Source organism: Dipteris shenzhenensis, chromosome 8 (assembly GCF_047967505.1).
Source record: "Dipteris shenzhenensis isolate YYH24624 ecotype China chromosome 8, Dip_SZ_1.0, whole genome shotgun sequence".
Taxonomy (NCBI): domain Eukaryota; kingdom Viridiplantae; phylum Streptophyta; class Polypodiopsida; order Gleicheniales; family Dipteridaceae; genus Dipteris; species Dipteris shenzhenensis.
The window spans coordinates 22,145,378-22,156,620 of NC_141603.1; the positions used below are offsets into that span (position 1 = coordinate 22,145,378).

Consider the following 11,243-nt stretch of genomic DNA (forward strand, 5'->3'; position numbering starts at 1 on the left):
ACCTTTGACATACATAATTTGTTGGGTCTGTTTGCAGCCGTTACGTTGAGCACAGAAAGTCCCTGCCTCTCTTGGTTAGAGCACCTTCTTTAATCAGCAACTTCAATGATCAAGCATCTTTGGGTAGTTTATAATCAGCTGTGAACGATATGATCTACAGACTGCCTTGTCCGAAACACATCTTCTCGTCCAGCAAATTCATACAAAACATGGCGATTCTGATCTCATCTCTTTCCTTATCACGCATTCTTTGATCTGTTTGGACCTCCACGGCTTGCCTTCTCCTCTCTGGGAGATCGCTCCATAGCTCCTTGAGACACTTTAGCGTTTCCTTCATCTTCAGATGTGTCGTCTTCAGCCAGCATTTCATCTTCATATCTCACAGGATCTAGCTCCAACTTTTTCTTACTATGGACCATGCGGTCTACACCGTCTGCCTTGCCTTGACTGCCCCCTGTCAGCAGTTCCAACACATCTAACATCGTCGGCCTGTTGTCGGACGTGTTCTGTACACACATTGTGGCTGCCTGTATTAGTCTTCGTAGCTGTAAGCCATCAAATTTGCCTTCCAGCCTCGAGTCCACAAGTTCATTCAACCTCCCCGCAAACACCAATGGCGCTGCCCACTCCACAATTGTGCTCTTCTCACCTGTTGCCAATCTTTCGATTGGCTTCTTGCCGCTTATAAGCTCCAGGAGTAAAATCCCAAAACTGTAAACATCGCAGCTCTCGGAGACTTTACCCCAAAGAGCATACTCTGGAGCAAGATAGCCCAGTGTGCCTTTCACCCTGGTCGTTACATGGCTGACTCCCTCGGGAATAAGCTTTGCAAACCCAAAATCTGCCACTTGAGCTTCGAAATTCGAATCCAGCAAAACGTTGCTGGCTTTCACGTCTCTATGAATGATGTGAGGAGTCACGTAGTGATGCAAATACCTGGGTCAAACCATTACAAGGTATCACAATAAAAACTGGAAATGGAAGGCATGGATTGCCATGCAGCTAACTATGCAACAAACTGATGAAAAATATTTTCTGATGACAACAATTTTCAGTGCGTTGTTTGTCTCTCGCAGCAGACTGAGAGGAGATAAATGCTTACGCAAGTCCCTCAGCAGAACCGATGGCTATTCTCATTCTTCTGGGCCAGTCTAGATGCCCTTCAGCAGCGTGTTTTCCATGAAGATGTGATAAAACACTCATGTTGGGCATGAAGTCGTAAACAATAAGACGCTCCTGCCCTTCTGCACAATATCCACGTAGACTTAACAAATTCTTGTGACGTACACGTCCAAGGATTTCCACCTCCACAGCAAATTCCATTTCCGCTTTGGAGCTCCATACTTTCAGCCTCTTAACTGCGATCTGTCACAATCACTAAAGGATTTAGGAAAAGCGTACCAAGGAGCCTGAGGCATGTTGACTAAAGAATATTGCAACTGCAATTTGGGAACTGGCGTTGGTGAGCTTACCTGCGACCCGTCCCATAGCTTGCCCAAGTAAACAGTGCCAAATCCGCCTTCTCCAAGCTTGTTATCATGGCTAAAGTTTTGTGTGGCTACTTGTAGCTCTTTCAGGTGAAAGATCCGCCAAGCGTACCTTTTCCGTTTTTCTGCAGAGACCCTGAAATGGGATAATGAAGTTATGTTTCATTCGGTGTGGAGTTGTCCTGTTAAAGCCCAAAATATTTATTGCATCATGAAGCTTGGGTTTAAAAGTTTTGGTCGTTCATTCTTAACCTTTGAAGATTCGCATTTGATCGTTTAAAGATTGCGAAATATGAAAAACGAATTCATTTCCGATAGTATGTTGAAGCTCAGGCGTTTAGAATTAGACATATGCTTGTTGGTCTTGTTGGGATTCTAAGTTGTTGTCCATTTCAAATGCAAAAAATCTCAATGCTGTAAGTTCATGTCTAAGATCAAGCATATTTTTGTAAAGCTCTTCTACACTCCGTTAAGTTCCCATCATGCTGATTCTTGTTCGTGTTTAAGAATGCTTGCTATCATCCATCTGTAATACAAATATATGGTACATCTTCAAGGTGATCTTTAATGTGGCATAGGAGCCATATTGAGTAGAAATATAGAACACAAAGTATATGCATGAATATATCTGCATTGATTGACTTGAATGAATGATTACATCGATACTATCGTGGGTTGTGGCGTTCCATTTGAGAGGTGTGTCGATTGACACCACCCGGTGTGTGTGCATGTGTGTAACCAAGACCTTAATTGGTCTCAGTTCCATTACTCCCCCTTAAGATCATTAAGGTCTTGAAGGTGGTGAGTGTCTGGAGTTATTGTCTGGATTTATTCTGAGACAAGAATTGAGTTGCATCCTCAATTGCTGTGATGTTTCGCAGTGCTAGCCTATATGCTATAGTTTATACAATATGCTTATGCAAAGAATCATCCGGGATCGAGATTGCTCTTTATGAGGTAGAACATGAGCATCTTCATCATTCTTTTCTTCCTTTTTGCATTACAGGGAGCTGACTTCACTTGGTGATGCATTTCATCAGCTTGATAGCTTGTACTCCCCCTCAAGAGAGTGATGCTTAAGCGCGATTATCAAGCCACTCCCTATTGCTTCTTAAAGGTCTTCAACTTTAAGGATGAAATATACTCCATGCTAGGCTGCTAGATTAGATTTGTCGTTTCTCACTTGGTCTTTGTCACGATCATCTTGTTGTTGTTCGTGGTTAGGTTGATCATCGTCTCCTGAATTGCCTTCATATGTGTTGTGATCTCCAGCGTCAGGTCCATCGAGAACTCTGTTGTTTTTATTGGAATGTGAGACCAATAAGGTCTGCATTCACACCCACACTCACCAGGTGATGCGAAGAGACACACACCTCTTCGTATCTATCTGTCACAACTCCTATTTGTATTCACAATTCATTCACCTATCAATACAAGAAATCTATACGATACTACAATGAGTGCAACTCTGTAATTTCTATATGGTATCAATGGCCAGATGGGGTGCAAACCAGCCACGACTTCCGCGACCCACAGGTCTCCAACTCCTTGGAGTATTTGCAGATAACTCCTACATCGAGGCATTCTCCTGCCCACAAGAGGAGAGGTAGATCAGATCTACAACCCCAAGACGGCAAAATCGAAGAGCAGCAAACAAAGTCCTGCTAAGAAATGGCTTCCTCCCGTCACAAAAAGGGGAAGAGCATGGCCACGACCTGCTGTCCAAAATCAAAGGACCACCCAACAAAATTGAGGGTGACTGCCTTGCCCAAAAAGGAGGAGAAGATGACGATCTGTAGTGCGCCCAGGGAGGGCGACAACAACAAAATCAAGATGGGCAAAAAGACAGATCAGAGATCATCATCAAGCTCAAGAAATGCATGCTGAAGAAGTTCCGTATGCAACCGGATGAAATATCATGAAGACAAAGCTAACTCTGATGTTGATCATTCAAGCCGAATTGAATCTTGGATGGATTAAATGCATTGCATATTGTAAATATTTATAGGATATAGATCAAACCGAAGCATCACAATAAACGGGGATGCATCTCAATTCTGTATGAAAATAAATCCACACTCATCTTCAAGACCTTATCAGTCTTAAGGGGGAGTATTGGAATGTAAGACCAATAAGGTTTGCATTCACACCCCCACTCACAAGGTGATGCGAAGAGACACACATCTCTTCGTATTTATCTCTCAGAACTCTTTTTTGTATTCGCAATTCATTCACCAATAAATACAAGAAATCTATACAATAGTACTATAAGTGCAACTCTGTGATTTCTATAGTTTTCATATGATGCGACTGTACCTTGTGCTATGTATGGGTCTGCATCGATGCCTGTAAAAGATTTGTGTAGGCTGGTGTCTTCCTCTTGTTTATCGTTGTCTGCAGTTTCCTTCATGTGCATGAATGACAGGGTCTTGATATGCTGTATCATTGCCATCATTGCAAGTTTTTGGGGGTCCATTGGTGTTATCTGAATCATCGCCATCATGTTGATCAATGTCAGCCATTGTATCTGATGTTGTCTCTTCGATTTGATCTGTTGTTTTGTACTCCTGATACTCATTGTCTTTCACTGCTTTGAGTTCAAGGGATTCATTGGCATGAGGATCTTTATTTTCGACTGCTGCATCACCATTAGACGATATAATTTGGGTCTTCGATCTCACCAACCCTTTCTCCCCTGGATGAAAGGGAGTGCCATCGGTGAGGCACAAAAGGAGTGAACGCTTCTTCTTTATCCTTGGAATGACCCGAAGCGATGGATGATCTTTGACAGGAAGATCATATGTTCGGCTGTGACGGATTAATTTCCGAAGACATGTGGTAGAAGAAGTCACCGTCGAATACATTCTGCCTTCTTTCGTTTTGGATATCTATATCATTGAAGGCTTCGTACATAGGCGGGAGGTTACTCTCGATTGGGGGTTGCAATTTTCATTCTGCAACTTGATTGGCTTCTATGCCATTTTGATGCCCTGGTTCATGGGTGTAACGTCGGGCTTCATTGCCATCATCTTTCATGTTGGGTTGATCACCCTCTTTGCGTTCTATTGTTGGCTGAAGGTTGCCTTGTTCTGGGTTCATTTAACCATTTTCTCCTCGTTTGGGCGAGGGATCCTCTTGACGATCGTCATCGTCAATTTCTTGATTGGGGTTTGGCAGATCTTGGTATGCGCTTTCGTTTTGCAGATTTGTGTCTGCTTCTTCTAGATTCGGTAGGAGGTTGCCTACGCCAAGGCCTGTGTGCCCTTTTTGTTTTTTTGCAAGACTTTGTTAGCTGCATTATCTCTCACATCAATACATGGTATCAGGTTGGGCATGGGCCCAAGCTAGCCACATTCTTCCTCAATCAGAGGTCTCGACTCTTGAGGATGTGGAGACCTCTGATTGAGGAAGAATGTGGCTAGCTTGGGCCCATGCCCATTAGTCTTGAGGATGTGGAGACCTCTGATTGAGGAAGAATGTGGCTAGCTTGGGCCCATGCCCAACCTTGAGGATGTGGAGACCTCTGATTGAGGAAGAATGTGGCTAGCTTGGGCCCATGCCCAACCTGATACCAATATGTAGAAATGTAGAACACAGAGTATACGCTTGAATAAATCTGTATTGATTGAATTGAATGAACGATTACATCGATATAGTTGTAGGTTGTGGCATTTCATTTGAGAGCTCTGTTGATTGACAAAACTAGATGTGTGTGCATGTCTTAATTGGTCTTAGTTCCAATATATTGTAACTTCTAATTAGGCACAATATCGCGATTGAAAAGGAAGGCTATCATGGAATCGAGACAGATATAAGAGTTAGATCAAAGGACTCACGGCACATGCTATGCATGTACATTCATATTCAGCATCGGCCAATTCTTCGAGAGAACTTGCCCAGGCCCTAGTTATGAGTTAGGTAAGGCTTCATTCTCTGAACATGAACTAATAGGGCTTGCATTTTCTGGAGAGTGGATCACAAGCACAGCTTATAGTCTGTTTCACAAATGTGTATGGCTTAGCCACTAGCATCAATTCTCAGTAAAATATTCTGTGAGGGAATAGTATTTGTTCAGCAGGCATGCTTCTCAATAGGTTTTCTTTAATGTTTTGTGGGGAGAGTGAAGACTGCACATCAAGTCTGTTACATTTGCTATGCATTTTTTATTTTCTTGGCGCAACATAATTATGGATAAAATGATGGCAGATAGTTCTTTTGATCAAATAGTATCTTAATCAGGCTAATACGCTGCAGTGTTTAACGAATGAAAACTCCATTCCGACTTGACTTAGTTGGCCATTACTGCAACATATCTTAGCCTTTCTGCCAACTCAATAGGATGGCTATAATGAATTTGTATATACTAGATGCTTACTAACCATAAAATATTGAAACATTAGCATGCTTTCCAAACAAGTCGACGTTTGGAAGAAAAGGCATGATGAAAATAAATATGATCAACCGTTCTTCTATGACAAACAAGAAGCCGCATGTGCCCCATGATGTCTGGGATCTGGCCGTTCAAATAATTACAAAATCCTTTGTGAAATTAAGGGAGTTAGGTACCAGGTGGAACCAACCTTCCACATGTGTGAAAGCACATATAACATTCTTGAAGTTTCAAAGTGAAGGTATAATGAAAAATGTCTGATCAACCGGGTTTTTACTACAAACAAGAAGCCGCATGCGCTCCATGTCTGGGATACTTTTTGCGCCGCCGAGAAAGTCTTACGATTGCAGGCAGCTAGCTAGCATGTGGAACCTTTTGCATGTGGAACAAAGGTTCCACATGGGTGAAACCACATATAGCATTCTTTTCCAAACGGCGTACGTCTACAAGGCTCTGCATGTCATATAAGAGTGAGAGATGATGTCATATTGGCATTTGCTGATAGGGGAATGATTTTCCTAAACGTATACAGAGAAAAGAAAGTCCTTCGTGAGTCCAAACGCACTTGAGTTCAACGATTTTGGAATTTGTAGACGATAAGTCTGTTTGTCGACCAAACCATCCGGCAACCATCTGGCTTGGGACGATATATGAACGAGCCAAATCGGAACCGCGAGCTTATAGAAACTCCAGGTCTTTATATCAGATCAACTTCAGATGAAGATTTATGTAAGGTGGAAAGGTCTGCAAGTTAGATTGATCTTTTTGGCCAATCGAAATGTGTACCTTTCTAAAGACACCGAATTCATAAAGATAGATCAAATAACACTGACTGTGAACAAAGTTTGGCTATTCCTATCAAATATAGATTTTGCCTAAAAGCTTTCGCGTAGAGAATGAGCTGATTCTCGTAAAGGGCCGTCCCAAACTTTATAAAATTAATCTAAATTTACCATGAACTTCAAGATAATATTACGTTACTATTCTTCGTCTAACCTTCAAAAGTAGCGGGTAATCTTTCACGTGAGAACTAGCAAAAGCTGATGCTGCCAAATAGACAAGGAAAACACTTCCTATCCCTTAGGTTATGAAACGTTCCAAGCCTTTGTTGGAGTCAATTGACATCATTTTGGAAAATCAAATCCTTCAAACATGCAACTAAGTAGAATTTGAAGACATTAGTTGGGCCCAAAAGCTCTTCCATGAACGAGTCTGTTTAAAATCTAGATGTACATCATGCCACTCCACACAGCCAACACAGCTTGAAAAGTTTCAATTGACTTAACAAGGAAAGTTACGACTTCTCGTTTGTAAATAAAAATGATAGTTGGCCAATTACAAACTTTCAGGCGAGATCTTGCAAAGGATGATTCAGAAGGTGCTTATCCTGATATAGATTATTACAATTCATGTCTTTGACCCGTTGATAGGATGAACAATTATATCATATATACACGATTTTATTGTACATCATGGTTAACAACCTTTTCTCTTCACATAAATCGACCAAAACATGAGACGTCTCTGTGTTGTCTCTTGACAGGGCAAAATTTTAAGGATCGGGACTGATCGGGCCTATTAACGTCTGAACACAGTTGTGTTAGGGACGTCTTTGACACCCTAAACAGTCATGACGAGATTAAATTAAGGAAATTTTCTTCACATACATTGTCTTTGGCATAGAGAAGTTTGGATGGATCAACTTTTCTGCAAGAAATGGGAACAGACAAAGGAGGTTCATGATGCCCTCAATTTGTTAGCACTGTGTTCATGAACAGTTTTGCTAAATTAAACTTCAAGACCGCAGTCGTACCCCCCACATGGTTACTTTTGGTTGCTTTGCCCTTTCTTTTCTCTTCATATTTGTGCCCAGCTTTTCAGTGTGCCCTCCCTGTTTCTGGCTATTTGGGAAAACTTAAAACGGTACTACTCCCTGCATATCGCGTCCCCTTGTTTGTCTTGGACAAAAGATCAAGCTACATCTTGATTTGGTGCTAAATCTGGAGTGTATTGACTTACATGCTCATCCCATGATGCATGGCCAAACACTTTGCGCATGTCCACATTGCGTTCAGAAAGATGATTGTTATTCTAGCGATTGTATTATCCACGTGTGCACTTGCTACCTGTAATGCACATGCTTTTTTCTACAGAAAATCCTGGATGCAAGTACAAGTCCTGGATCACATGTGCACGTGCTACCTGTAATGCACATACTTTTGTCTACAGAGAGTCTAACTCCTGATGCAAGTACAAGTCCTGGATGCAAGTACACATTTTGTGTCCAGCTGGACTACCCCTACATCTTGGCATACACGTCTAGGGCTTGAAAATCCTGACGACCATGACTCATTTTCTCCAAAACGGTCCACGGCATGCCGAGCTGGGGAATCATCTGCCAACAAGAACATACAATTTACATCTACCGGAACGCCTGAGTACACCAGGCGTAAAGATAACCTTGTGTGCCCAATGAGCTCCTGTGGTTTCATTGCATCTCCCAGTTGATCGTTAATCTCATGAGCCTCTCTTTCTAGGTAAACAAAGGGACGATCCGAAATTAAAATTATACCCTTCATGTGAAGTCTCTTCTTGAAACTCTGATGGCGTATCGGTTCCCCAAGAGTTAATTTACCGCTAGGCCAAACGTTTGGGCAATTAGTTTTTCTGAACCAATTTCCTTTGGGAGCTACGTAAAGTTGGTCTCATAGCCGGGAAGAGTGGCAGACAAGTGGTCTGGCGTCTCGAGCTAGCAGCGAAACTTAGTAGCGGCATCGTCGTGTCACTGCTTTCGCGACCCTGCTTGCTTATTTGTGTCTTAAGACTTAGTATACTTTGGGCCCACTGAAATTATCAATCGCCAATACGAGACTCCAAACGTTAACAGGCTTCAATTAAAGGAACCTTGAGTGTTTGGTTGGCGAAAACTATGATCTACTTAATCGATTGCGAAGGATAAAAACCCAAGAAGACCTCTGCTTGGAATCAGCAGGGATCTAGGAACCACGGAGAGGAACCATTGGGAGAAATCTCTCTCTCTCTCTCTCTCTATATATATATGTATATGTCTATGAAAGTTGCGTGATCCCATTCCAATATTTCTTGATAACGCAGAAATCACTGTGGGGATGGAAAGATGTACTCACTCGCTTCCAACTCCCGCGCAACACCATCGTCCGAAGGCGGCCATTCAGTTGGCCTCAAATTTTTGTAGAGAGTACGAAACTACTGTAGAAACACTTCGATGTGGCCAAGGATGATTATGGTAGCTTCAGACTTCTGGAACTCCATGTCACGACGGTCCGAGTCGGCTTCTCCCCAGCAACACAGGTCCTAGTTGATCGACAAAGGTTCTTCTCCCAGTCTCTTGTGCCCATTTCTGTTGTTTTTGTAATCGATGTATGAAGGCCTGTTCGCATAGTTCTGTTGCGAAAGTGAATCCAGGTTTGGAGAATCTACACTGAATGGCCTTGGACGAACCCGTTACACATTAAACTAGTGGGCGTTTGAGTTGTGGCTCAGCTCCTAAATCATGCCAAGCATGGAGAACCCCTCCGATAACGAAACAGACAGGTTTCATGGAAGGAAACGATTAGATGCCCAAGCAGGAGTTGGCAGTTTCAGCGGAGGATTCGCGCCGATTGAGGAGTATTTCAGGACAGAGGGGCCCAAAGGGAAGTGGGCTTGAGAATATCCACGATTCTCCGTGTGTCTGCAAGGCGGCACGAAAATTATAAATAAACAGCTGGGAGACGCGGATGCTATGAAGAGGAATGGAGCATTTTGATGCGAAGTTCATGCAGTAGAATTCACACCAGCACGCAGGACATACCATGAAATAAGCAGTGAGGGCATTGAGGAATCTTGGATAGAAAAAATGGCAATGGATGGGACCGCAGTCGTCTTACATTTTCTATGTTTGGAGTGATGGAGAGCGTTCAGCTGAAAGGCTCTACTGTGTGGCGTTTTGCTAGTGATGAAGCTGAAGGGCCACTAGCGAGCTTGATGGAGCGGCGTTTCTCTAGTGATGAAGATGAAGTGTAAGGAGGAGCTCGCTCGCTGGAAATGGCTGTTCCTGCATCCGATTTTCCGCATTTCCGATCAGGAACTCAGGGAAGATCGAAGCGTGGAGGGGACACCACGCGCAAGACTTTGTCGTCTTTAACGTGACATACAAACGGGCGGGCTGCTTACGATAGGTTTTGACGTTTACAAGAGCCCAGTATCTGGATCTACGCGGCAGCTGCATGATCTCCTTCTGACGTCCAAAACTCCAAGGATCTCGTGGCGAATACTAGCATCGCTGAATCGTTGAAACTTGAGCTTAAACAGGACAAACATGTACGAGTAAAATTTTCTAACAGATATTTAGTAGAGGCAGCAGAATATCATGCTCGGGAGTCGGCGTAGCTGGATCGATGGATACCCAGGAACGTGTGGGGGAGCTGATCATGGGCTGAAAACTAACGCCTGGGTTTACGTAAATCATACATTTCATGCAGAATCACAACCAACCGGCTACCTGATCGTCGTCTAATGACGGCATTAGTGTTTAGGGCTTACCTAAATCTTGTAAATTGTCACGTATCATCTTACGTATCATTTGAGCTCCTACTCTCAGTCCACATACTGCGTAGCATTTGAGCTCGTCTAGGACCTAGGTAGCTAATCAGCAAATTATTTGGCTTACATTCTAGGGGACAGATCCTAATGCGAATGTAGTGGGATCGGTCCGGGGCTGCTAATCATAACACCATTCTAACTGATCTATGGAACAGTGCACCGTTGCTGTGGAAGCAGTAAACTATTGAACAGTCCCGGGCAGCTGATCACAAGATTCTAACTGATGTATGGACGTTGATATATTATGTATACTAAACAGCGCACCGTCCGCTGTGCATACAGTAAACGGTTAAACATCGTGTGCGATAGAACTAGTTACTAGGTGACGCTGAAATTACATCTGGTAATGGCTGATGATAGATGTCTGCATGGAAACACGCTCGCGATGACGCTCGATACTAACGAGGTTTTGTGAGCCTGTGTTACTGGCCGTCGCTGGCAGTTGCTACCAACGTTGAATATATATATATATTGTTGTGACCATAGATCTGTTTCTAGATATATCAATAGCGAAGCAGATTATCTGCATGCACAGGGCCGAAGATGAGGCTCGATACATTACCGTGTCATCAGCAATATACGAAGTTTTTTTGTGGTTTTGATCATTGCCACACCAAAATTGAAATGTTTTGCATGCACAACGCCCGACATAACGTTCACGGTCAGGGGAAAGATTGTTGACGCGATTGCCTCTGACGATTCTTGTTCATCGATTCGAATTTCGTAGCTATGATTATTAACAC

At 42.9% G+C, this 11,243-nt stretch overlaps 1 protein-coding gene across 1 annotated transcript; it reads right to left on the reverse strand.

Annotated features, from left to right (window-relative positions):
* Positions 1-239: 239 nt before the first annotated feature.
* Positions 240-9,271, reverse strand: LOC147899282 (PTI1-like tyrosine-protein kinase At3g15890). Its single transcript, XM_087377682.1, has 4 exons — positions 9,024-9,271; positions 1,473-1,623; positions 1,103-1,365; positions 240-936 (listed from the first exon to the last, which is right to left on the reverse strand). The coding sequence occupies exons 1-4, from the start codon at positions 9,065-9,067 to the stop codon at positions 240-242; spliced, it is 1,155 nt and encodes a 384-aa protein (XP_087233808.1). The 5' UTR covers positions 9,068-9,271.
* Positions 9,272-11,243: the final 1,972 nt, after the last annotated feature.

What these genes read in the sequence shown, in the direction of transcription:
- LOC147899282 (XM_087377682.1), bottom strand. Translation starts at nt 9,067, where the DNA reads ATGGCCGCCTTCGGACGATGGTGTTGCGCGGGAGTTGGAAGCGA. An exon ending in AGCTATGGGACGGGTCGCAG is followed by an intron (nt 1,366 to 1,472) that starts GTAAGCTCACCA and finishes TGATTGTGACAG; the next exon opens with ATCGCAGTTAAGAGGCTGAA. An exon ending in GGTTCTGCTGAGGGACTTGC is followed by an intron (nt 937 to 1,102) that starts GTAAGCATTTAT and finishes GGTTTGACCCAG; the next exon opens with GTATTTGCATCACTACGTGA.